This window comes from Dunckerocampus dactyliophorus, chromosome 8, assembly GCF_027744805.1.
Source record: "Dunckerocampus dactyliophorus isolate RoL2022-P2 chromosome 8, RoL_Ddac_1.1, whole genome shotgun sequence".
Taxonomy (NCBI): domain Eukaryota; kingdom Metazoa; phylum Chordata; class Actinopteri; order Syngnathiformes; family Syngnathidae; genus Dunckerocampus; species Dunckerocampus dactyliophorus.
In genome coordinates this window covers 30,862,413-30,890,291 of record NC_072826.1, presented here as the reverse complement: position 1 = coordinate 30,890,291, position 27,879 = coordinate 30,862,413, and the positions used below count along the sequence as shown (strand labels likewise).

General features: G+C 44.9%; 1 protein-coding gene across 4 annotated transcripts in view; it reads right to left on the bottom strand.

The window, feature by feature from the left end:
• Window positions 1-2: 2 nt before the first annotated feature.
• The window catches only part of frmd4ba (FERM domain containing 4Ba), a 67,237-nt gene continuing 39,360 nt past the window's right edge, over window positions 3-27,879 (bottom strand). Inside the window, exons 8-24 of one of the 4 annotated variants that reach the window (XM_054783563.1) lie at window positions 23,250-23,333; window positions 21,793-21,858; window positions 20,188-20,245; window positions 19,373-19,459; window positions 13,450-13,526; window positions 12,794-12,932; window positions 11,191-11,332; window positions 10,978-11,111; window positions 10,766-10,882; window positions 10,394-10,619; window positions 10,223-10,279; window positions 9,349-9,484; window positions 7,172-7,336; window positions 4,916-5,676; window positions 4,703-4,829; window positions 4,248-4,440; window positions 3-1,853 (exon numbers count right to left, since the gene is read on the bottom strand). In XM_054783563.1, coding sequence (XP_054639538.1) covers window positions 4,254-4,440; window positions 4,703-4,829; window positions 4,916-5,676; window positions 7,172-7,336; window positions 9,349-9,484; window positions 10,223-10,279; window positions 10,394-10,619; window positions 10,766-10,882; window positions 10,978-11,111; window positions 11,191-11,332; window positions 12,794-12,932; window positions 13,450-13,526; window positions 19,373-19,459; window positions 20,188-20,245; window positions 21,793-21,858; window positions 23,250-23,333 — 2,563 coding nt within the window. In that variant the 3' untranslated portion in view covers window positions 3-1,853; window positions 4,248-4,253. The remainder of the gene's footprint in view (window positions 1,854-4,247; window positions 4,441-4,702; window positions 4,830-4,915; window positions 5,677-7,171; window positions 7,337-9,348; window positions 9,485-10,222; window positions 10,280-10,393; window positions 10,620-10,765; window positions 10,883-10,977; window positions 11,112-11,190; window positions 11,333-12,793; window positions 12,933-13,449; window positions 13,527-19,372; window positions 19,460-20,187; window positions 20,246-21,792; window positions 21,859-23,249; window positions 23,334-27,879) is intronic. The other 3 variants (XM_054783565.1, XM_054783566.1, XM_054783564.1) reach the window with 3 other exon arrangements.

Here is a 27,879-nt window from a genome sequence, read left to right as displayed (position 1 = left end):
TAATGACACGCCTCACAGACAGTCCTATTAGAATGTGTGAGCGAGGACGAGGGACATCAAAGACATCATCAAGGGGGAATCTTTGATTGAGCGCCGTCGTTTGCTGAGCAGATAAGAGGTCTTTGAGTAGCGGCGTGTCGCCTGGAGCCGCCCACTAACGCCTGCAGCTGGTGTGAATCAGCCGAGGCCCAGAGACAAGCGGGAGACAGCTGGATGCCAAACACGTAAAAGCCAGGGAGCCGGGGGATAGCGCGAGACCTCCCCTGTGGTCATTCAGGGCTGCTTAACTGTGGTAACCAATTCACGCTTGCAGCAGTAGAAAATGCGGGTCAGGGAATGAAATGAGGTGAAGGGTTGAGAGCATGAACGGGGGAGGATCCATACATGTGTACAGCACATTTCTGCCAAGAGGGAGGAGGGTTGGGTTCAATAAACACTAGCTTGTCATTCAATGGGAGGACAGAAGAAGTGGTCCCTGCCCAGAAGTGGGTGTGACGGGTTTTAAAGACTGGTTTGGTGGCTTTAGTGTTTAAGAACACAAGAAACCAGCCTGGCCACACAGCAGTGGATGAGAAAATACCAGACAATAAAAACACAGCTTTGAGCTTCGGGTTGTTTGCTGTAGTTTTGTGAAAGACAATAATGCAGTTTCACGGGTCCTCTTTGCAAAAGTAAACACATAAGGGGTTAAAGCACTCTCCTTGTGCATGTCGTTCCACTAATGGTACTATTTCCAAGACCGTTTCATTAACTAAAATGCCTGAACACACATTCAATTAACTAATTTAATGGACTTAGATCTAATCCTGCACCCCTCCTCCATTCAAGTGGATTAGCTTTGTTCTTGTAAACCAGATGCGCCCTACGAAGCAAACAAATCACTTCCACCCGAACGCTCATTTCTTTTTATTCAAACAAATGAAATGATACAAATTCCTAAGAACCAGCTTAACATTATTTACTATATATTACATGCTTTTCAAATACACAAGAAGCTCTAAAAAACAAAAAAACAACAACAACCAGTGTGTTAACAATAACGACATGTACAGTTTATTCTCTTGAGAGAAGTTGGGAGCACCCGTCCATGAGTTCCAGCATGGATGAAGTAACCATGTTTGTTTTTTTTCCTTGTTCGTTTCTTCTCTCCAGTATTTGTGTTGCAGTGGCAGTAACCCTGTTTCTTGGGAGTAATACTGGCGTTAGACAGGAACACAGATACGTGACCAGTACGGCGACACACTGAATACAAATGAGTACAGGAAGCACTGTCATGGTGGTTGAAAGTATTCCGAAATAAAAGCAGATTATCTGACGGCCACTCACCGGCCATCTTTGTCCGACTCGTGCCTATCGAGCTCCTTCATTTTTGATTGGGGGTCCGATCGATCCTCGTCTGATCCTTTGTAGGCGCAATGAACACATTCGTGTGCGAGCGGCAGAAGTTGTTGGCTGTGGCTCACTGGTTTGATCCTCAGAGGCTCCTTTGCAGAGTTCACTCACCTCTTCAGAGCAACTCTGCGGCTGCTGGTACAGCGACAGCGCACGAGTGCCATCCCGATAAGCACTTTGTGTCAATCCAGACACAGAGATGAATAAGTAGTAGTCCGTTTGGCATTTGTATTTAAGCGAACAGTACACTCGGCATAAGTCCATATGAATTCCTTCATTCTTTGGATGTCCTTGTTCAGGGGGAAAAAACAGGTAAGTGCAGTATAAGGCACAGTGGCAACTTGTCATATTACTGAATGACAGGCAGCTAAACTATCGTTCCTGGTTTGGAGTCTTCGTGCCAGCATATCCGGTCTTGGGGGTCCACTCCTGCGTGCGTTTGGTTCACGTCTATGTAGGATCTGAAGTAAGCCCAAAAAAACAAACAAAAAAAACCCACCACCGTCAGACCAGAGTAAGAGATGATTACGTGTCACACAAGCACGGCAAACACGGGCATTTCGTGTCATCAGACACAAAATATGTGATTGTGTGGCGCATGTGTGAAAGGCCAACTCCACACAATGTCTACATACAAATCGGTGCTAAGAAACTGGAAGTCATTTTAGTACGAACGCTGGACAATGACAGACCGGTCATGTACATTCTTGGCATGCTGGGCACTTCATGACCAAACATTGTCACCAGCGAGTAGCACACAGACACACACGTAACTAGCGATTGCGACAATGCTCAGGGGTCACATTTTCACCTCTGACACGGTAGTGTGGTGAGGTTCATGGCTGCTGAGGCACTGACTCCTTTGGAGTTAACATCCGTCCATTAAAAATGTTGTTTTCAAATACTTCTTAGCCCCACTTTTTTAGGCCTGTCGCGGTAATCCATAAATCAATTAACTGCGCGATGAATAAAAATGAACTCTATCATTTTGCCCGCCTCGATATATCGACGTGTGCATGTGTGTTTGTTTTCCTCCCCTCTCTCTACCAAGCGGGCTGGATGACAAGACGGTTCACTCTGTGCATGTGTCTCACCACCTTGGCGTGTTGGTTCTATGGGGGAATGAGCGGAGCGAGTGAACCTTGTGTCTTTGTCCCAGTGGGAGGGAGGCGGGGCCCTAGCGAGTGCACACACAGAGTGCTGCAAGTGAGCGTTGTGAGGAGTAACAAGCAAGCAAAAGCAAGTGAGTGATTCTCCTAAAAGGGGTGCCGGCAACAGTGCAGTTACTTCGGGGGTCACGACGCACAGACCACGGTGGTCTGAAGCCACAGCCACGTGAAAACATACTGCAAACATATCAAATAAACGGGGGAAACGGTGCTAAATACTTTCTTGGTGTCTGTTGTGTATAAAACACAATCTGATGTCAATTTCAGCCATTGTCATTTTGCAACACAACAACACTTGTGACAGACGCGTTTTGCTGCATCCAAAATATGTACTTTGACCAAACTCCGACACGACATTACTACACCTCATTAAACGTAAACCGCGTGTCCGACACACGATGTTGCTAACAGTGAACGAGCTGACGTCTGACACACAATGTCAACTTTTGTATTTCCGGGTTATTTCTCCTTTTTCTGTCAATATTCAGACAATAACGAAAGTGCCACTCATTCAAAATCAGACATATGCTGTAGTGTCCATGATGGGCGTTACGTTTTGATTTTCTACTGATCATTTTTTTCAAATCAATACACTTTGGGGACTGTACTGTTTTACATCATGTTTTTGCACACTTTTATTTGATCTAAAAGCTCTTGATACAGTGTACTCGCATTATTATGCCATATACAGTATAAGCATTACATTCATGAAAAAATGGTCTCAAAAATAATGTCGCGGATAATATCGTCCATCGGCAATCATTTGGAGGACAATTATCGTCTAGCAAGATTTGTTATCGCGACAGGCCTTCATTTATTTATTTATTTTATGAACTGAAAAACTTTTGTGGTACTTTTACATTAGATTTCAGATTAGCTTTTGTTTTGAGCTTGGATATATAATTATATAATCTTGGCAGTCAAATTCATTCATTCATTTAGGAGACCATCAAAATGTCTTTATGACATTTGACTAGTTGCTGACTCTAAAAGTAAAAAAAATAAATAACACTGGCGCTGGCTTTTCCTCTCTATAGAAGGACCTTCCATACCGCGTGCCTCAGCGTATGACATTAAGCGGAGTGGAGCAACTTGCCGCAGCCTCATGTTAGGCTTCTGCCCTGCATTTGATCAGGAAATATGCAAATTCAGACATTTTTACGTAAGAAAATGTTAAAAATGATGATGCCCCTGACCGCACATCACTGACCGTTGCCAAAACAAGAAAGGATTTTGAGTATTCAGCCAATCCCCGTCATGTGCAAAAGACAGATGACCATCACCTTGACAACTATTTGGGGCACACTGTTGTCTCTCATCCTTCTTTTTAGGATTTTGGGGGCTGGTGATTTAATTTCCCTCCTCCGTAGTGTGGTGTGCCTCTCTAAAGACCCACTTGGGGCACGTCATGGCTTTCAGGGCCAGGGGGCCTCTGTATAGTCCGTGAAGGAGGCAAACAGCATGAGACATTAGAAAAAAGCCCACTACAGAGGAATGTGACCACCGGATGACAATATGCCAACCCCAGGAAGAAGCAGAGCAGGCGTGTTGTGCCAAGAAGCCATGCAGTTACCTCGTCATACGTGACGCTGAGCAGTCAGTTCACTTCAAAACACTGACAACAAGCAGACTATGGCGTCTGGAAAGCAGCAAACGCACAGACTCCGGCCGTGGCTGTTTACTTACGAGGAGCTACAGGGGCACCTGACTGGGCCTGTGCCCTCTGGGGGCCACCAGCCTCGCTCGACAGTCGGGGGAGTAGGAAGAGGAGGGAAGGGAGGAGGAAACTGAAGAGGAAGAACTTGCAGGAAAAAAGATGCAGCCTCCCGGGCCATCAGTGCTGTGCCAGGAACCGCTAAAAATCTGCGAAGTGCCATATCTACGAGAAAGCCAGCCCGGTGGACAGTTAAGGGGAGAAGCAATCTTAAACTCGGAGGATTAGAGCGTTGGGTGCACAGATCCTCTAATCCCACTGCTGAACGCGGCTCTCATGTTACAAGATGGAAGAATGCATACTCTGTCTGCAGTTATGTGGAGGTGACAATAACGCCAACCATCATCTACAGTAATCATTCCCAGGTCACTAAAAGCTTGCGTTTAGCTCTCAGGATACCGGAGGATCAGGGAGTTTGACTTCTTACCTGCTGTGGTTGGAGAGGCTGAAAGGTGCTGTCGTGTACGTGTAGGTCTGCGGCGTCTGCACGGGCATGTCGCAATCCAGTATGCTACGACCGCTTATGTGGCCGTGCCAGTTTCCAGTCGAAGAAACTGAGGACAGTGGAGAATGTGAAGTTAGCACTGAGCTACTTGCACGTCGGCGCAGGATTAACAGGCTGCACCGAGACTCGTCTAACCTGATGAGTAGGAGAGGTTTCTGTTGTTGTGGCTGAGGGGTGCAGGCATGGTCGGGTAGCTCACACTCTGCTGAGAACCTCGATCATAGTCGTAGCTGTACGCTGCCTGTTTGTAAGCCGTGTTGCGATGGTACCAGCCTATCAAGTGCTCGGCGACAACTGCCTTCTGAAAGTTCCTCGACATCTGCTCTTCACTCCGGGGGCCCGGGCGGTTCCTGGGTGGCCTCAGTGTCGCGTACAGGTTTTGTGATGTGCCATCTATCTCATCATTGCTGTAGCGAGTGTGCAAGTTGTGGGCACGGTAAGCAGCGTGGGTGGGATGGTAGGACTGATTGACACTGTAGTGTCCTTCCGTCTCACTGCCGTACATGTATACGCCGTTCGAGTAAGGCTCGGGCTCCGCATGGCTGGGATATCCCGTGACGTAGTAGGCGGTCGTAGTGGGTCGGGTCCGGGGCTGGTAAGCATAACAGTGTGTCTCTGGCTGGGCCAGGTTGGGCATGCTGCCCGTGTTGGCGTAAATATCTTTCCTGTGGCGGCCGCGCACCCTACGCCTGTGGTTGTGGTGACCAGGAACGACATACTCCACACTGGATTGGCTCGTGTAGGAGGAGCCGTCATCGAGCACCTCGGTGCTGTTGCTGCGTCGGGTTGGGGAAAACTTGAATGCGGGCACAGGTGGTTCGGTCTCTGGTAGAAACTGAGACTGGGACTCCAGACTCCCGCTCCGCTGGCGAAAATGCTGTGGATCATCCTCCGATCTTAAAGTGACAAACAAAATATCAAATCATTCTTTACCTAACCAAAATACATCCATGTTTACCATCGCCTCTTTTTTTTTTTCCTGTGGACACATTATGAGCACAACCATGACAGAGCAGCGAGCGTGTCAGCGTCCAATGTTAATGCCTTGTTTTACAGCTAAATTACGCCGTGGAGCTTGGGTTTGCGCTTCTGCAAAGTCACCACACCATCTCTAAACGCATCACAGATTGATGTGGGCCTCAACAGTCAATAGTGTAACAATGTAGCCACTGTTTCGTTTAATAACACAGATAGGATGGGTCCAATAATGCTTTTATTGTGTTGCAAACATCGCGTTGGCTTAATAACAACGTGACAGAGACCCACGTGTGCAAGCCTGTCAGCTCTATCTGCTTACGGCAGCACCATTTGGATGCACTATAACTAAAAGTAGAGATGCGACTTATTGTATTACTCATCTCAACCTCAGCTTTCGTCATTAGTCCGTTCCAGACACCCCAAAAATATTAACACAAAACACATTTTACAGAGAATAATTGCAGTTTTACATGCGGAAAATAATGCAAATATAACATAAATGAACATTTAAAATCACTTTTGCTTTTTTGCCGTTTCACTGTGGTAGAGCCGTACAGTTGGCTCACTTTAGCTTCAGCAGCAGGTACAACCAACGTTACACGCACTTAGGGTTGGGCATCGTTTAAATTTGAATCCGGTTCCTAACAATTCTCACTTTGGATTCTTTTCAAACGCACGGTCATAAAAGTTTGCATGGTTTAAATGAGGGCGCTAACTAAAGTTCATGGATGAAACGTCTGAATGTCTCTTTAACGTAAGTACATTTACTTGTATGCGCAGTTTAATGCATCCAATATGGCGACGACGTTGACGTACGGACAGCGCTCGATGTGGTGTCTACGTATATGTGTCTGTGATTATTGCCGCTCAGCGGATTGAAATAATAAAAAAAACCATTCCGGGAGAATAGGAATGCAAGTCCCGGTTCCCATCGATGCCCGATGCCCGATGCCCGATGCCCGATGCCCAGACACACTAGCCCACCTCACCTTCTGTTATGTGCCTCCCATACAATGTTCCCCCTGCTACCTGTGTTAAAAGGTTCCTATCCTACCTTTACATTACAATCCTATTGTAACAGACGCTGCTTGAATTCAGTAGTGTTTCCTCACCTTCTTTATAATTTAGGTACTGTGATTTCTCACTGAAATGGACCATAAGGACTCTTATGACCCTGGTCTGTCAGTTTATTTCCATTGCATCAATGTAAAAATATACTACTCCTCCATGCATCATTCGCCTTATCTGAATGAATTACCCTGAACTTTGAGGTGGCATGGAAACGCAAACCACACAGATTCCTAATAATTGATATAATCTAATCATTTACCCTGATAAATAAGTTTTAAGAAGTTCCTTGAAATGTTGGCGAAGGGGCTAAGGAAGTGGATATCTGATTAAAAAGTGACGTACTTGAGCTGGGTGCTGCTGTAGGCATTGCGGGTGAGCAGTGGGGTAGGAGGCATACTGCGCGCGTCACATGGTTGTCTGGTGGCTGACTTGTATGGGCTGTTGTGGCTTAATAAGGCATCGCGGTGGCCGCGGTGGAGGGGTTCCTGGATGTGACCGTAGTTTAACCTGGAAGGCAGATAACAATCACATTTCAGTTTAGAGCCTCCTGTCAAGATATACACTTCCCTCCCGCTTCTCAAACTGAAAAAGCAAAAGGAAAACAAAACCGCGGCAGCACTGTCCTGAATACAGCATGTAGGTCAGAATGCATCTTGACTGCTTAAAATGAGTTCACATCCAGCAACACAGCAATGGAGCTATTAGAACTTGGGTACAATGCCACTTTCATGTTCCCCTTCTTCTCTCTGCTCACAGACGGGGATCGTTGGTTGCTTCTTCACAGGCACTGACATGTTTTTTTTTTCTCCCCTGTCTATTTTTAAAACTGGTGCATTTGGGCTGATAAGGGAGGGGGGGGACTTTTTTGAAGGAGGGAGGAGGCAGCTGGTAGGAATGCAGCTCTGGAGCAACATTACAGGCCTGTACTAGCTCCGCACACACAAACACAAACAGCAGTCAAAGCACATGTTAAAAAAGTATATATACATTGTAGATCCCTGCTTTTTGCAGGGGTTACCTTTCAGGACCACCAGCAAATGCTGAAAATCCACAAGTCATTGAGACGCCCATAAAAATGTATCTTTTTGACACAATGCTCGCTCCCTTCCCTCCCCCCGCTGCAAACCTGCTGGCTTGACTTATCACATTCTCCTGCAATTTCGGATCAACATTTGCAATAAGAGTGACTCTTGTAATTATTAGATTAGATTCAGTTCCTGAAGCCTACCCCGGTACTCGCCAGTAATGAATGAACATGTATGGCGATCCATGAACGGATGGAGTCAAAGTGTAAAGTTTTCACTTTTACGTCTCACAGCAACTATGGTGCGTTCAAGGACCGCCACACAAGATGCAAAATCTCAATGTTTGACAAAAAAAAACATCATCAGTGAAGCATAAAGACAAGCATGCAAAAACTGTGGGCTTTTTAACAGCGGAACACGTGTGCAGTACATCTGACCTGTAAGTGATTACTGACTTAGGGTCGCTCTATCGCATGTTTTCAACAATTAACTAATAAATTATCGCTGTTGTGTGGCCGCCTACGGCCTATTAGCCAAAAAATGCATATTTAAGCAAATGTTATGTATTCTTGGACTAAATTAAGCATTTTCAAGGATAAAAATGTTCTAAATGAACTAAAATACAACAATAGTTTATGGCAATACAAGACGTGGATGAACTGTAACCTGCACTGGCCACTAGGTGTCACTTGTAACATGCACCAGACTTGATGGCCAATGACAGGCTTTTATTGTTTTATAGTTATTTATGTCACAATAGGCACAATAATAACAAAATAATAATAGTCATCATCATCACTGTGGCCGTACTCCAGCTAAAACTCAACTCTGAATTCACGACGTCACTTCCTGTCCACACTTTCGGAAGACATTTATTGAAACAAATGCGAGCACAGGTCTTATTTATGTCTGAAATGACTTATTTTCTCTGATTATGTCTACTATATTGGGTAACATGAGTGTGAAGGTGACTATAGCGGAGTTATTTCATGTCTAGAGGGCTCAAATAACGGTAAAAATCGTATTTAGAAAGTCATAAACAGCTTTTCTATGCTCTAACTATGAAAATATTCTGTTTATTAATATTGAATTGTACTTCAAGGAATTTCAATTATCGCGGTCAGGTCTGGAGCCAATTAATTGCAATAAACGAGGTATCGCTGTGGTCCAAACATGTGGGGATGCACTGTTTATACAGACTGTGAAGCAGTGGTTCTCAACTGGTTTGGCTGCGGGACCCACCATCCCCCTCAATGACAAGCAGCGACCCAAATTGTGGACATTGTGGAAAAAGGGACTGTTGCGGTCACCCCAGAAACCTAGGCACACAACCGGTTGGGGTGTAGCAACTGAACAGCACAGACAAGAGCGCAAGGTGCATTCACAGACATCGAGTCATTGGATTTTTTTTTTTCTGCAATATTGGGTGGCGACCCACCAGTTTGAAAACCGCTGCTGTGCGGCACCCGTCACATGACAAATGATATACCGTACCGGCTGTCTGTGTGTTGGTCATTAGAGGAAGCTCGTCTCTCTTTGCTGTAGTGAATCCTCAGAGTCTCAGCATGGTGGGATCTTGGTGAGTACTGGACTGACGTTGACCGCCGTCTCTGGGAACTGAGCTCGTCATCTGGGATGAAAAAGAGCCCACATGAACCTGATGTGATGATGCATACCACGTGAAAACTGGCAATCAACTCATTCAATCCCAGACATTTTTCAAAATTCAACCCCTTTTGACTGTGATTTTTTGGGGTACACAGAATATTGTGTTCTATGTGGCTATACAAACATGGAACCTACCACAAGAAAGACTAGACTCTGATCTGTCATCAGGAAAATAAGTTTTGTTTCTACCTTTTTGCGTTCTTTAGTAATCAGCAGTAGAACATAAGTAAGTTTCAGGAAAATAGCAGTTCCTGACTAAAAAAATGGAGAAAAATCAGCTTTTTGTGAAAAGATACATTTCAAGCATAACTTTCACTTTGACAAACTTTTTTTGCTTTTATGACAGCTGAGACATCACTTTCGGAAGTAAACTGTGTGTGGACACGCGCGCATGCCTGCATGCATGCGTTCCCTACGATGCGTAACCTTCTACACGCTACACTCCTCCACACTCTCTGTCATACATGCAAAAAATCCACACCGGGCCCTCATCAAATGCACTTCTGCTGCCTTGTGGCCGTTTTTGTGGCTTCAAACTGTATGAAAAGTGACCTCTTTTATTGCGTACTTGCGCAATCACCTCTTTTCGCCTCTCGCGCAAAAAAACGTAAACGACGTATTGTTGGGAGCGAGCGTTCGGGTTGAAAAAACAATGTACAACTACGTCTTTGGTGTGATGACTGACCAACACAGGTCTTACCTTCGTCCAGTGTGAAGCTGTCAGATAGAGAGCTGAGGTCTGATGGATTGATATCATCTGGCAACAGAAATGATGAGAAATTTGAACAGCATCTTTCAACAAAAACTCTTCAAATTCTTTAATGTTAAGAAAAAGTAGACTCCAGGCATTGATGTGGGTTGTTCATGCTACCTAAGATCACAGAGGCTCTCTGGGTGGGTTGTTTTCCTTTCTTGATCCTGTAGTCATTGATCTCCCTCTCGATCTCCTCCAGTTTTCTCATTGCATCCAAACAGTTGTTTCTCCTTTTCTTCTTCACCGTCTTGGATAGATCACCCTCGTTGGTTAACTTCATGGCCGCTTCCACAATCTTCTGCTGCAAGGCGAATCTGCTTTCCAGATTCCTTAAATGTGGATCCTGAAGAGTAATGTACGACAGGGTTAGTTTCATTCACCGTGGAAGTTTATTAAGGAGTGGGTTCTTTGTCAGATTTGTACAGAAACCTTTTTAAGCCTACAAAACTTCAAACACAAACAACGAAGAGGCGGTTATGTTGTTCTAACCTCATTATAGGGGAAAAGGTCATCAAGCTTGAATGCTGTCCCAACGCGTCGTCGTACTTGAGGGGGTTTTTCGCCCGTGGCCAAGGGATATTCTTTAGGCAATGCGCCTGTAAGCTCCTGGAAGTGACAGCAATAAACAGTCAGCTCACCGTTCGGATGATTTACAGGAATTATTAAAAAAAAAAAAAAAAAAAAGTAGTTGAGTGTCTAACCGCTTCTCGCATGCAGATCCTCTTTAGTTCTTCAAGTTTTTGCGCAAGTGTGTCTTGAAGGTTTTTCTCTTTCTTTTTTAGCTCGGTCATTTTCTCTTTCTTCTGCTCCTCGCCAAGGTCAGAGTCAGCAGAACCTGTAGGAAGACGTACGATCGTCTTACAATTAGAGTGGATGCAGACCTGAGGCCAGTAAAGGGTGAAGCCACGACTTACCGGCCGAGATGAGGCTTCCGCTGCTTGCCATGATGAGGTGGTCTTTGCTTTCGAGGCTGGTGAGTTTAGTTATCCGCTGAGAAGAAATCTCTGTGAGATCCATGGCAATGTCTCCTGAACTCCTCGTTGTCGTCATATTTGACTACCCAGGAGGAAAAGAGGTACAGGATATTGAAAAAGCATGCCAGGAGGAAACGGGAGTCAGAAAAGGAGAGTTGAAGTGGGCAATGAGAGTATTTTATTTTAATAAATTAAGTACGCAGATAGCAGCTGTTCCATTCGCATGCCGGGGAAATCAACTGCTGTCTCATCTATCAGGACAGGCTCTCGATTCCTGGATAAACACCGACACACCATCTTCCTTTGCCACCACAACCTCATTCGTTGATCTATTTCCACAGCAAGAGGCGACATCACACACCACTCATGTTGTTTAGCAGCATTCCATGTTTCAACTTGGGGGATCTAAACAGCATCTAAGACAGTGGGTAGCACTAAAAGGCTATGAAGCCCCTGCACCTTGTTCTCATTATCTTTGCCTGGGTGGTTTCAAAGCGCTTTTGTCCATTCCAAGCCTTACGCTGCACATTTTCTGTATACTTTCCCTTTGAATGAGCACATTTCACCACGCTGCTAATTAAACAGCAATTCCGCTGCTTCACCATTCAGCTTGAGAATGAAAATGCTCAGCACAGTAAACATCATCACGTTTACCTCTACCTTGTGGCCCACCTCTCTGTTACCACAGAGCCGACAACATCCAAATATTCCAAATATTTCAACTAGAGATGTCCCGATCCACGTTTTTTGGCTTCCCATCCGATCCGATTTTTTTTTTTTTAACAGTCTTGCCGATCCTTTTTTTTTTTTTTTTTAAATAAGCTTTAATAAGCAAGTGGAATTGAATATGGTTATAAAAATAGCTCTTCAAAGCATTAAAAGTAATGAAACCAAAGTATTGCTGAATTTACCTTATTCCACTGCTTGACCAACAATACTGTATTGTTTGGCTTTTGTAACAAACCTCTGTGAGTCAGGTCTCTAATCCAATAAAAGATCCAATAAAAGCTACAACTGGAAAAAAATGGGCATGCAAAATACTTTTAGGGTAGGACCAATCATTTGACATGGTTATAGATCAATTTGTGGTGTGATATAAAATATAGGACTTCAACGCAATTGTAATTTTTTGACGGTCTCTAGTATAAACAACCAGCGGTTACAGCAGCACTTCATGTGTGAGCTCCCCGCAACATTACAGAGCAGTCCGGGCACAATGAGGGGGAACTACTGCTGTAGCTACAGAATCAAATATCCAACATCCAACATGAAACTAAGTTCACCACGGTACATCGCGGACATGTCTGCATGGTGGTGTTGCCTTTTGTTCTTGCGGGTGGCAACCAGCTTTGAGGCGCATTACCATGTTGGGATTGTGGCCCACAGGTACAAACGTACGGCAGCCGGATCGGCCCGACCTCGTGGCGGAAACAGATTATTATTATGCGATCTTCAAAATACAGCAGATTGCAAGCAAATTTGAACACTGGAGCCCTTCTACTACTAAATTAGTAGGACTGAGAGTAAGAAGCAAAATACTCACTCTGCTTTGCTTCCTGTCCAGGTAGAACTGGTGCTGACTGATGGCCATCGCCCAGATAGTTTTAATCAGAGAATGGCTGGCATACCAGGAGTGAATGACAAGGCCGGTCTGTCCAAAAGTCCGCTTGCTCACTGTTTGACTGTTGGACATAAAAAAAAATAAAACATCTTTTTAAAGTCAAACCAGAAATGACAATTGCCTGAGTGAGCACTTGCCCAAAACATCAATGAAAGAATTGATGATTACAATGTTTATACATCATAGCATATCATAGCAATCCCTAGACACCATGCAACGATGTATTTGACTGGCTGTGTGCCATGAAAAATAAACTGAAAAAAAAACAGACTTGTCATAACCTCATTATTAAACCTCTAAGTTTTTAATGTAATCATTTGCAAATGGAAAAAAAACACTTTGGCGTCTGGAACTTGCACATCTAAAGGCAAGGTGACAAACAGTGGTCCTAATAACAGCCTTTAAAGAACCAACAGACGGGTTTGAACCATTAAGACCTTATAGCAGGCGCTCACTGCAGACGCCCTCCACAGTGTGCAAGGACATTCATTGCAACTAGAGTCAGCGTAAAACAACACAAAGAGGAAAGAGCCCCAGAAATGTGTTAGGATAGATTAACTCATTCAGCCGGCTCTGACCTGTGTGGGTCGTTCACTTCCACTGCAAATTTCTTCTCCCGGAAATACAAATTCTCCAACTGCTTCCACTGGAACAACTGCAGACAGACAGTTGGGCGTTAAGACGGAGGGGGAAAGTATTTCAGCAGCACTTGGATACACTGAAAGCCCGAGTATTTCATAGATACACAACTACAGTACGTCCTCATTAAAGCCAGAAGTAGCTCGTCTTTGTTACTTTGTTTTTCAGGTAAATGAGCTGTATTTGCAGTGATAAATGATACAAGAGCAGAAGGTGGGAAAGACCTGGCCAGCCAGAAAAATCAAGTGACGTTACCAGAAGAGCAATTGTGATTATGTATCGGCTATTTAAACATCGGCTGCCAAGCGCATGGTGCAAAAAATGGTGCAGAGTAGCTTCTCATTTCCTTCTTCTGAAGAAGCGTGCTGGAAACAGCAGCATTTCTCTTTCAGACTGACACATCTGCTCCTCGGAAACTGGACTCACCAAACAGTTCACTCAGGCCACTGCCCAGTGAGCAACTCTCTCCCCTTTTAGAAGACTTTTCAAAGCATTTTTTTTTTTTTTTATGAAACTCACCACCACATTTATGCAATATGTTTGAATGTACCCCTAAGTTACAAACAAAAAAAATAAGGCTTGTCTGCAATTTCAGGCACTTGCCATATATTATTTTAAAAAACTGAACACAAACTTAAGGAGTGCCATGATTAAAACGCATATTAGTTAATAGGTGGGACTGATTAAAGGCTTACCTTGCTGGTTAAGTTTTAGCTATCCCTGGTGTATTGAATCCTATTGACTTTGAGCTTCCCACAGGGACCGAGCTTCCTTGAACAATGCTCTCTCTTGTTTATTCTTGGAGAGCCCTGATAGGTGTTGCAAGAGTTTCAGCTGAACTGTGCTGCGAGCCACACCCCTTTAACCACCCCCGTCCTCTGACATCACAGACACCTCATGCTTTGTATCGCTCAGAGCTGCTCCCTCTCCCGCTCATGCATGGCTCTTCCTTCCCTTTTAGTCAGACCAGACCAACAGGTTGTATACATGTTAATGATAAAAGCCCATTTAAAAATACAAAATAAAAAAATTCTGCTACACTTCATAGCTCCTAAATAAGCATGTAGTTCCTTCTAATTCCATACTACTTTACATTACAGCAAACAATTATTTTCTTAGTTGATTAACCAGGTAGACTGTTTGCTCCGCAACATAACAGAAAAGAGGCAAAAACGTCAAAGCGGATGTGTGTGAATATCTTGTTTTGCCTAAAACACAAGGATAATAGGTCTGCTTTCATTTGAGGGGCTGAAATCAGAGCATATGTACATTTTCAAATAAAAATGATTAATCTTATACCAAAATAGTTGTAGATTAATTGGATTAATTGTTCAAGCTCTACTCTACATACAGAATTTTTACTACTACTACTACTACTACTACTACCGTATGCATCCATTGACTTGGGGCCAGAGGCGGGGTACACCCTGGACTGGTGGCCAGCCAATGGCAGGGAACCTATAGACAAACAACCATTTACACTCACATTCATACTTATGGACAATTTAGAGTCGCCATTTAATCTAACATGCATGTTTTTGGAATGTGGGAGGACACCCAAGTACCCGGAGAAAACACACGCACGCACACGCGCACGCACGGGGAGAACATGCAAACTCCACACAGATATGCCCATAATAATGCATTAGATGTTATATAGCGCTTTTCCAGGTACCCAAAGCGCTTCACAAGGAAGTGAACCCATTATTCATTCACTCCCCAGTCACACACTGGTGATAATCTTACATCTACATGATGTGTCTACATCTGTAGACACAGCCGCCCTGGGGTAGTCTGACAGAAATTTGTGCCTACGGCCTCTCCAACCGCCACCGGTACACCAGTGTGGGCAGGTGGGTGAAGTGTCCCGCCTGGAGACACCACAACAGTGACTGGGTGAATGGAACCGGCAATCTTGCGGTTTCTGGACGACCTGCTCTACCTCCTGAGCCACTACCGCCCCAGTTTTACTGAAAACGTTTCACAGAACTTGGGTGTGTTGTTCAATCTCTCTCTCTCTACTCTCTGGGGAAAACATGCAAGGAATCTGTTACTTTGGACTAATCATTAATAGACCTAGACTTTGCAGTCTGTCAGGCTACTTGGTCCAGGAAACTGTACTGTAGATGAAAATTTTCATGCTATACATTTGACTGTCTAATAGTTGGTGGACAACTAAACCAATAGCGCATGTCTTCTCAAATACACAACAGTGAAACAATTAATAAAACAATGGAAACCAACCAGTGAGCTCATCTCACTGTTCCCTATCACTTTCAGCATCATTAACATTGAATCATCAAATAACAATAGTACATAAAACACTTTCATCCGATCATTCCTCTCGTTAGAGAAAGCTCACGCCTGTGCGCTAGCACATGAATGAAACTAGAGAGGAAACTCCAGCGACTGCTGCCGAGGCCACTGCCAAAGTATGTCAGTGATGTGACACACCTCAAACGTTGCAAAGCTAATAACCATCAGACTAAAAGTGGTTTTCCTGAAGGAAGAGTTAAAACAACACAGGCGACATTTAACCTCTACAAAGGTTTTGCACAGCTTCTAGGGAGAGTCCAAACAAAGCAACCTATCCTGCAATATCTGGCAGCAGATGTTTATCCTGCAGGTTTGAGTGCATATACATGTTTTATGTATGTCGTTGGCGCCACGTGTGTCATAAAGCAATGTGTTCACATTCAATACAGTAATGGTATGGCATGATTCATTTGTTTCAGACATGCTTAACAAGTAACATTAAGCAACATCACGTCACCTGCTGATGTTTGCCAACATCAACAATCCACGCAACCAGGACAGTCTGCTCCACCCCCTAAGAGTCACATCACACACTCTTTTCTTGTCAAGGCTGTACATTTCCATATGGTGCACTGACAGTGAGTAACACGTACTGAGACATGATGAGTGACAAGTGAATGTATCTGTTCAGTTTTTATTTCCCATTCTTTGTAGCTTGTTTAATCCTCGTTAATCACGGTTCATTGGTTCCAGACCCAACCGTGGCAAGAGAATTTCCGCTAAGTGGGATTCCATGTTTATACATAAAATATTTTCGTAGTTGGAGCATAGAAAACCTGCTTACGACCTTCTAAATATGGGTTTTAACATTATTAGAGCCCTCTAAACATGAACTAACATCCCTATAGTGACCTTTGCACTCGTATGACTCTTATAGTAGACACAATAGTAGTAAATGAGCTATTTAAGACACAAATAAGACTTGTGCTTGTGTGTGTTGTTATAGATGTGTTCCCTAAGGGAACTCAGTGGCGGACGGACAGGAATTGACATCGAGGGTTCAGAGTTTTAGCTTGGCGTGAGTTACTGTAGCAACAGTTTTTTTGTGTTTGTGTTTTAATGAGCAACTTTTATGAGGGATTATTGTGCCTGTTGTGAGATAATTCAAACCTGCAATAAAAACCCGTTGCTCTGGAGATAAATCTCACGCTTGTGTGCCTCATCGAACATTACAGTGACATTACTGACACCAAGTGACCAGTGCAGAATACTACATATCATTCACAACGTCTCTGAAAGAGTCTTCTGAATGCCTTTATTTGTATTTTAGTTAATTTAGCGTTTTCATTCTTGAAAATGCTTAATTTAGGCCAACAAATGTCTTACATATGCTTAAATATGCATGTTTTGTCTAATAATAATAATAATAATAATAATAATAATAATAATAATAATAATAATAGGCCATATGAGCCAAACAAGATTATAGCGAATTATTAATGAATATATTTTTGTAGAGTGAAGCCACAAAATTCGAACCGCAAAGTGGCGAGCAACGACTGTATTCTGTGACAATTTTATGGAGATTCTCACTTGAAATAAAGAATAGATTTAAAGGCTCTGCTCATTTAGGAGGAAAAGGCTTCTTGAGACGTCATCTGTACTTCTGTGAAGAAGGTGTCGGACGTTTCGCTCCTCATCCGAAGAGCTTCGTCAGCGAACTAATAAGTGCTGGTAGCTCCGACACCTTCTTCACAGAAGTACAGATGACGTCTCAAGAAGCCTTTTCCTCGATGGACAACTCCTGTACGACTGAGAGCCTACACAGACGCTCTGCTCATTTGTTAGATATGTAGACAAGCATGTAGTCTGAAGGAGTGTCTAATTGCCTGCTGATTGAGAAGTCCTAGTAACAGAAGGAGTAGAGAGAGAGAAAATGTTTCCTTGGTTATATTCTGGCGAACCATCTTACAGGAAGTCTGGGATGCACATCTTTCGTCTGTGCAACTGCAGCGCTCCAGTACATTTGCCTTTTGGTGCAGAAAGCACTATTCCAGCTCGACAGAACAAATGTATCCTTCGACCCATAAAGAAAGACGTCTCAAGACTTGTAACGATCAGTTGAGAGGTGAAAATAAATAAACAGGAAACTACACTGAGTCAGAGTCTACCCAAACTGCTACAACCCACCCACCCAGATGGCTTAGAGCCAACGTAAGCCACAGAGGCCCATTGCTTCCTATAGAACATCACTGCCACTCACACAAGTGATCGCTCCTGGCAACCAGTGCAACAACAGAACCTGCTAAGTCAACAGGTTCCTGCCATACAGTGGCTATAAAAGGCCGACACACTCAGGTGAAATGTCCGCTTTTTGAGATGTGAAAAATTAGATAGGGGCTATGTTCACATGTACGGAACTTCTATTTTCCTGCTTTTGCGATCAACAAAGTCAACACCTACGTACATATGAAATTGTGTAAACACAACGCACTCGACACAACACACTGGCTTCCATGCACGTTTCGGCCAACCGTGCGCCTGGAAGAGCAGCACCCCAGTGCTGATGCTGCTGCAATCTAGCGACACGCTGAATTAGATGCACGTGTATGTGTAATGGGTGACAGCCTGTGTGGATATTCGTTGGTAAACCTGACACTTTAAGTTGTGGTTTAGGACTAGGTGGATCCCTTCCCGAATGAACACAGGCACACAGGGCATGAATGTTAACAATGTATGCATCAGTCATCTCCAAGCTGTGGTGATGTTGTGAGTGGAGGGTGGGTTTCAAACTTCTTTAGGGTTGTCAGGTGGGCACCCTCCTTCATAGGGGTTTCGATGATAGGCACCGACACTTTAAGAGTCATGCCGGGCATCGAGTTGACAGTCCGGGCTTTTCGCTCGACGGCTAGTGCTCTCAATTCTCTTTCAGCAGACCTTGGTTATTGCACAGGCCGGAGCACGGGGCTTGCTGAACACGTGCTGAGCAGTAACTCCCGAAGGAAGCATCCAAAGCTATTAAACGATGCATTTAAAAAAAATATGCCAGATCCGCAAATGTTAATTACTGTTTTCATCAACTTAAAATAGTAGTAGCATACTGTTTTGTCTGTTGTGAAGTGATCTGTTAAATAACAACACAACACAAGTTGAACTGTTGAAAGCTCACGACAATCCATGCCACTTTTTTGTACTGGCATTTTTCCTTATTGACCTACAGCCTTGAATCCATAGCGTCAAAGCTGATAACATCTTTCCCACCCAACCTTTGCTTTCTTGGGACTGGCATGGGAACCGGGATTTTCATGACACTTATTTACACGTTGGCTGGATCATTAACCATGTCATGGATAAACCTAGCAAGACACCTAAGCAAAGGTTTATTTCACTGTTAAAACACACGTGTAGAGTAGTCGTCTTTCGGCCGCTCCAGCCAGTCACTCACTGTCACTCATCCCGGTGCCACCCTCCCCTTAATCCAACCACTTAATATCAGTTGGGTATTAAGGTATTAAAAATGGCATTGTAACACAAATCTCACTGTTTGTTCAGCACATGTTCTTGAAGGGTTCAAGCAAAATTTGTGGTAAATAAAAAGCTACTAACCTTTCTTGGTTTCAGCTTGTCTTGTAAGTCGTACTGGCCAATGCCTTTGTAGCTGACACCTAGCCACCAGGGTATTCCCTGCTTGTCCTGTAAGAAAGCACAGAACACCAGTAGCGCTGTTAGTGGGAGTACCCCCTCATCCATCCATGCATGTTTGAAAACCACATGTCCTCGTTTGGGTCACGGCTACGTGGGGCCTATCCTGGCTGACTTATAAGCAGGGTCTTGGACTGGTCGCCAGTGAATCACAAGACACATACAGCACCAACAAACAACTACTCTCTCAACAGTCATATTCACACCGATTAACAATTTCGAGTCGCCAAAGAATATGGAGAGGAGCCAGTAGAGGTGGCTCAGGCATCTAGTCCGGATGCTTCCCGGACGCCACTCTGGTGAGGTGTTCAGGGCGTGCCCGGTCGGGAGAAGGCCCCGCAGCAGACCTACGACACGCTGGAGGGATTATGTGTCACAGCTGGCGTGGGGACGCCTCGGTGTCCTCCCGGTGGAACTGGAAGAGGTGGCCGGGGACCGGGAAGTCTGATCTTCCCTACTGAGACTGCTGTCCCCGTGACCCGAATTCGGATAAGCTGAAGAAAATGGATGGATGGATGGATGGAAGTCTATAGGTGTGTTCACACCTGTTCCAACATGAACATGCTTTTTAAGCATGTTGCAGGTTGCTCATCAAAGTTGAACAAATGTATACAGTACTTCAAGTATTTACAATAATTGAATTACCATTACAGAACAACTCTACTGTATTGAATGTACATCTTAACAAAGGTGTGTGTATCACTGAGGTCACGTGTTACCTTTACTGGGTAATAATGGACACCATATGTTGGCAGGGACTCCACCAGGGCCAGGTACCTAAGGAAGGAGGAACAGGTTATAAGAAATATAGCCACTTACACTTCATCACTGACAACCTACAGTCGACAGATGAGAGTTAAACTGCAGTCATTGACAAGCCACGGTCATTTACGACGGCAAGTCAATCGATTTGTTTCACAGCCCTGGCGGAGAGGGTCGGAAAGTCCATTGATCAATCGAAGGACATAAAACATCAGTGCATAAATGACCAGGGTTGTACAAACCTAAAACCCTGTAAAAAAAACAACAGAACTACAGGTTTCCTAAGTTTCCTCGGCTGGCCGTTATCAGCACATCCTCTAATTAATCTCGGCTCAGACCTCTCTGTGTGGAGTTTGCATGTTCTCCCTGTGCTTGCGTGGGGTTTCTACGGGTATTCTGGTTTCCTCCCACAGTCCAAAAACGTGCATGTTTAACTGGAGATGAAATTGCCCATACGTGTGAATGTGAGTGTGAATGGTTGTTTTTCTATACTGCATGTGCCCTGTGATTGACCGCGGCCAATCTGGGGTGGGGTTGGGCATCGTTTGCATTTGAAAGATTCCGCTTCAGATACCTCGTTTCAGTTCCGGTTCCTAACAATTCTCAATTCCGATGCTTTGAGAATTGGGTCAGATGAAATACCTGAACTTCCCCATGAATTTTGAAATAAGATGACTTTACTATGAATTTACCACAGAACTGTTTTCACAGGAGTACACACTTTCACAAAAAGATGTTGACTTTTGAAAAGCCCATTAAAAAACATTTCCACATATGTTGTTTGTGTTAGTGTGTTTTTATGACACCCTTATTTTGTTACCACAGTAAATAGGATGCAGTGCAACGTGCTCTTATATTGAAGGTCAGAAGTGTGGTGTGTGGGTTGAGAAAGTCTCTTGACTTTTGCTAAAGAAAACAAATAAACTGAATCAACATGAACATCCTGCAGCTGTAGTTATATTTACACCGAACTTCCACGACAACAGCGAGCACCCCGCAACCCTTGGTTACACTGGCATGAGACAGATGCCGTTTGTTGTTTGACTTCCATGCTTCTTATTACAGTACTTAGAGGACATCCGACGCGGCGCGTCAAAGACTGTTGTTTGTACACCATGAATCTGGAGGTGTTTAGTCACGTTGGTCGTGCGCACTCCTTTGCACGATATCTTTGTGTCGCAAATGTCGCACTCAGCCGACTACGCTTTTTTAAAAATTAAATTAAGTCTTCTTCGTTGGTGCTCGCAGTCATTTCCTCCGGTCGGTGAAGTGGGCATTGAAACTAGTAACTGAAATTGAAAAATTGGAATTAATGTTATTCCCGATTCTCATCGATGCCCAACCCTAGTCCAGGGCGTACCCAGCCTCTTGCCTAAAATCAGCTGGGATAGGCCCCAGCTCACATGTGAGTCTGAACAGGATATGCAGTTGATAATGAAATAATGAACGGTGCTATCCTCTAATTAATGACGTCTTCTGGCCGGGTGACAACGACTGCTTACAACAGACACAATGCGGAAACTACTTTAGAGGAAGTGCAATGGAAATCATTGACAACTTACTTCACAATGGCTTGTCCTCTGGTCAGACCCTTCAGTTTCTTGTAATGCTCAATCACTTCTTCTTCACTGGAATTGCACAAAAACGTCTTAAAAATTCAAATCTGCAATGTTTTCTTTTGGGATTTTTTTTCTATATCTATTCCAATCTAAGTCACAATTTCAACTTTGTTACCTAGCGCAAACCAACCCACATTGTTCCCAGCTATATTTTCTTTGGGACAGAAAGAAGAATCCAGCACCACCATCGGCCAAAATTCTTCTTTTGTTTGAGTACTGGTTTGGTTTGGTTTGGTTTAGTTTATTTGAACATGAAGGTTACAATGGAATACATCTCATTCACAGTCACATGTCCAAAAGGAGTAGGAAGAAGCAAAACTTATTTAATCCTGCACTTCCTGCATTCCATCTTATATTTTATATGACAATCATTATAATAATAAATAAATAACAGTAAAATAAAAAAACAAACATGACAGAACACTCATTGTGATGATCAAGACTCTTCTGCCTTGTATTTAGCAAACATCAACTGCTTGTATTGTTTTTTTGAATGTGCTCATCTCTGTACTTAGTTTGAGTTCCTTGCTCAATCCGTTCCATAATTGAATTCCACATACAGAAATGCTGTAGGTTTTCAGCGTAATTCTCGTGTATAAATGTTTTAAGTTGAATTTTCCTCTAAGATCATATTTCTCCTCTCTGATAGAGAAATACTGTATGAGGTTTTTGGCTAACAAGTTATTATTAACTTTATGCATTATTCTAGCGGTATGAAAGAGTACTAAATCTGCAAATTTTAGTATCTGTGATTTTAAAAATAAAGGGTTTATATGTTGTCTATTATGTTGGCATTATGAATGATCCTCACCATCTTTTTTGCAGTACAGTGAGTGAGTGAAGATTACTTTTGTAATGATTACCCATATCTCCACACAATATGTTAGATATGCTAATACTAAGGAACAGTACAGAGTGTGGAGGGACTTTTGATCAAGAACATGTTTTGCCTAATTCAATATTGAAGTACTGTATTTCTCGCCACCTTTTGTTGTATATATTTAATATGAGATTTCCAACTCATTTTTTCGTTTATTATGACCCCCAGGAATTTGTTTTCTTTCACTTTTTCAATGTCCACTCCGTTTATTTGCATTTGGTCGTACGTATCCTTTCTGCTATTACCGAATAGCATTATTTTAGTTTTACTTAAGTTCAAGGATAATCTTTTTCTGTCAAACCATGACTTTAATATGACCATGAACAACTGAATTTACTGGCCTCCCAAACTTCTTGCGTAGTTTTACAGACCGTATAATACCAGTGTACTTTGAGGTAAAAATGCGTAAAAATACTCACTTAGTATTAGGTCTACCTCTGTAGACATATGGGTTTTGGGAGATTGGGGACCGTGTACCATTATGTGGCTTTAGGAGACCACAACTGCTCAGATAACTTACCAGTAGCTCAGCGACGGGTGCTTTCTGAGAACTTGGGTGGGCAGAACTGGGAGCTGCTTTAGATCTGATCTGGCAGTTTCAGTGCTATATAAAAAAAACAAAAAAAACAATTGATACATTCAAAACAATACAGTAATCCCTCGTTTATTGGTTCCTGACCTGACCGCATTTCCATGTAGTAGAATTCCTTATGTATAAATAGAATATTTTCGTAGTTAGAGCATGCCCTTGAGACATAATACCCCTATAGTCTTCTTTACACTCGTTACCCAATATAGTACACATAAGAAGAGTAAATAAGTTATTTATGACATAAGACTTGTGTTTGTGTGTATTGCTATAAATGAGTTCCCAAGGGGAGGCGTGAGTGGCAGACAGGAAGTGATGTCGGGGCTCTCGCATCCAAAGTCTCCTTAAAGAAGGCGCCTGGTCCTCTAAGTTTCACCAGTGAGTTTGAAAAAGTAAGTCAACTATGTTTTTGTCGAAATGTTATGGTTCTGTCACGCCTGGCGTAGACACTAGTTTTACATTTTGGGTACAGGTTATTATTTGTGGCTTATTTCCTTTCCCTTGTTCATTTTCTGCTTTTGTGTCATCACACAGACCCAGGTGATCTCTAGTTGGGCGGAGCTACAGAACAGGCACAGCTGTGCCTCATTGTCGGTCACTCCTTTTTTAAGCTCACCTGTGGCGACTGGATGGCACTCGGTGATTCCTCGTGGCAGAACCTCCAAGCCAAGATCCGTGCTGCTGCCGTTGGCCATCCAGTCCCCCCTGGTTTTTCCTCACGGCTTTGTGGTAGCTCCGCCTGACCAGCTTTGGTATATTTTTCAGTTACAGTATATCTTATTCCATTTTTCCGCGATGCCCTTTTCTTTTCCGTGGCATCGTAGTTTTTTGTTCCTGAGCTGTTTACACCAGTATTAAAGACTCTTTCTCTCATAACTCGTGTACGCCTCTGCATACTGGGATCCAGACAACTGTCATACAAACCCTCACAGAATCACCGAGTCAATAAGTATGGATCCCGCAGAGGAGAGTCAGGTCCAGATGGCTCTTCGGGCTCATGGCCAGCGCATTAGTGCCCACGAGCAAACGTTGAGTGACTTGACCACGCTGGTGCGCGAGCTGCACGCAAGTATCACGGGAGCCCCGCAGACAGCGGCTGCTGAACCAACGCAGCCCGCAGCAGCAAGCGATACACTTGCTGTATCCTCCCATTTCGCTTTCCGTGAGCCCAGCATTCCACACCCAGCAAGGTATGGCGGCGACTTTGGCCAGTGTCAGCTCTTCATACACCAGTGCTCCTTGATCTTCGCCCAACAGCCCCACACGTACGCCACGGACTCCTCTAAAGTGGCATATATGCTCAGCTTGCTCTCCGGTCGTGCCGCCAGTTGGGCCATGGCGATGTGCGAAAGCAAACCGGAACTGGGCTCCAGCTTACCTCTCTTCACGGCAGAATTCCGGAGTGTGTTTGATCACCCCGTAAGGGAACGCGAGGCTGGCGGCCGCCTCCTTACCATACGTCAAGGCGCCGCGTCCGTGGCGGATCACTCAATCTCCTTCCGGATCTTGGCAGCAGAAAGCGGCTGGAATGAGAAGGCTCTGCGGTGTGTCTACCTGGCCAGTCTCAACGCTTGCCTCCAGGATGAATTGGCCGCTCGGGATGAGACCCGCTCCTTGGAGGATCTCATCTCACTCTCCATCCGCCTCGACAACCGCCTGCGGGAGCGCAGCGCACAGCGGAAGGCGGAGCCTCTTCCACCACCCCGGCTTGATTCGGCTCCACAGCTTGGTCTTCGTTCGAACCCGCTGCTTCCACCCTCCAGCGCCGGAACGCCACTAGAAGACGCCGAGGGGGTGGTGCCCATGCAACTCGGAGGTAGTCGTCTGTCGGCGGCGGAGAGGAGCCGTCGCCGAAGGTTGCACCTATGCCTCTACTGCGGGGAGGCGGGCCACAACATCGCAACCTGCCCAGCCCGGCCCACAAGACGTCGTTCGTCGTCCACTGGGGATACGCCTAGGGGAGGAGGACCCCTCCCTCTCACTCAGGCCTCAGCTTCGTCATCCATGGTGGGACGTCTCCAAATAGAAGGTACTCTTTCTTGGCCGGGGGGAACGTGTCCTGTACGGGCACTTATTGACTCGGGGGCTGATGAAAATTTTATTGATTGTGGACTGATTAATTCTATGAATATTCCAGTTTCTAAGATGGATAATGTTAAGAATGTCCGTTCTCTTGATGGGCGCCACCTGGCGAGTATTTCCCACCAGACACACGCGGTCTCGTTGCTGCTTGCGGGTAACCACCACGAGGTAATTAAGTTTTTTGTTATTCCGTCTCGTTCAGCCCCGTTGGTGCTTGGGTTGCCCTGGCTGCAGCGGCATAATCCTACTATAGATTGGTCTATTCTTAAAATTTCTAATTGGTCCACCTTTTGTCATAGTCATTGTCTCCGGGCTGCCTCTTCCCCTGTCAGTGCTGTTAAACCTCCCACCTGTACTCCTCCCGATATGTCATCTGTACCCAGAGAATACCATCATATTAGTGAGGTTTTTTGCAAGATCAAAGCATTTTCTCTTCCCCCCCATCGTCCATACGACTGCGCCATTGATTTGTTGCCGGGATCTCCTCTCCCCTCCTCCCATTTGTACAATATTTCACAACCTGAACAACATGCACTGGAGGAATATATCTCATCCTCCCTGGCTGCGGGTCATATCCGTCCTTCTTCCTCTCCGCTTGCAGCTGGGTTCTTCTTCGTTAAAAAGAAAGACGGTACTCTACGTCCGTGTATAGATTTCCGCGCCCTCAATAAAATTACGGTCCGTAATAAATATCCTCTGCCCCTCATCGATTCCGCTTTTACGCCGCTTCATGACGCGGTCATATTTACTAAGCTCGACCTACGCAACGCCTATCATTTGGTGCGGGTACGGAGAGGGGATGAATGGAAGACTGCCTTCAACACACCGTTAGGGCATTTTGAGTATTGCGTCATGCCCTTCGGTCTCACTAATGCTCCTGCGGTGTTTCAGTGTCTGATCAATGACGTTCTTCGTGATATGATCGGCCGGTTCGTGTTTGTTTATTTAGACGACATCCTTATTTTTTCTCGTTCCACGCAACAACACAGGCAGCACGTCAGTATAGTCCTTCAAAGACTGCTAGAGAATAAGTTGTACGTTAAACCCCAGAAGTGTACTTTTCACATGTCTTCGGTGTCGTTTTTGGGTTTCATTGTGGAAAAAGGGCAACTCAGACCTGACCCAGCCAAGATCCAGGCTGTGGCCCTCTGGCCCATTCCTACATCAAGGAAGCTGTTGCAGAGGTTCCTGGGTTTTGCCAATTTTTACCGGCGTTTTATACGGGATTTCAGCAAGGTGGCGGAACCTCTGAATAAGCTCACATCATCTAAAGTTCCCTTTTGTTGGTCGCTGGAGGCAGACCGAGCCTTTCGGCGCCTTAAACATTTTTTTATTTCCGCTCCGGTGCTTGTTCATCCTAACCCTACTCTCCCCTTTTTTGTTGAGGTAGATGCATCTGACACCGGAGTCGGGGCCGTGCTCTCCCAGCGGTCCACAGCGGATCAGAAACTGCACCCCTGTGCCTTTTTCTCTCGACGCCTCTCACCAGCAGAGAGGAATTATGACATTGGCAACCGAGAACTTCTGGCAGTCATACTCGCTCTCCAAGAGTGGAGACATTGGCTGGAGGGGGCGGCTCACCCCTTTGTGATTTACACGGACCATCGTAACCTCTCCTACATCCGTTCTGCCCAGCGCCTTAACCCTCGCCAAGCGCGGTGGGCCCTCTTCCTCACGAGGTTTGATTTTTGCATCACGTTCCGCCCTGGTTCCCTCAATGGAAAACCTGATGCATTATCCAGGATGTATTCCCCGGCAGTGGAAGAGCCGAAGTCAGAGACTATCCTCCCCCAGTCTCGGATTCTGGGGGCCCTGCGGTGGGAGATCGAGAGACGGGTGGCAGAAGCCTCCAAGGATTCTCCTCCTCAAAGTGGTTGTCCGCCTGGCCGCCTCTTTGTCCCAAGACCCCTTCGCTCAGAGGTCCTGGTCTGGGCTCATTGCTCTAAGATCGCTTGTCACCCAGGGGCCCGACGTACGGCGTTTCTTGTCGCTCAACGTTTTTGGTGGCCAACCCTTCATGCGGACACCAAGAGCTTTGTGGCGGCTTGCTACAACTGTGCACGAGGCAAGTCGTCCCATCAGGCGCCAGCAGGACTGCTCCACCCCCTCCCTATCCCGTCTCGCCCTTGGTCTCACATCTCTTTGGATTTTGTCACCGGTCTGCCCTCCTCAAGAGGATTCACTGTTATACTCACTATTGTGGATAGATTTTCCAAGTTCACACACTTCATACCCCTCCGCAAGCTCCCTTCCTCCATAGAGACAGCCAAGTTACTCATTCAGCATGTGGTGCGCCTTCACGGCATCCCTCAGGACGTGGTGTCGGACAGGGGCCCTCAATTTTCCTCTGCCACATGGAAAGCCTTTTGCAAGTCTCTGGGTGCATCTGCAAGTTTATCATCTGGCTACCATCCCCAATCCAACGGACAATCGGAGCGCGCCAACCAGGACTTGGGGGCAGCACTGAGGTGTGTGTGCC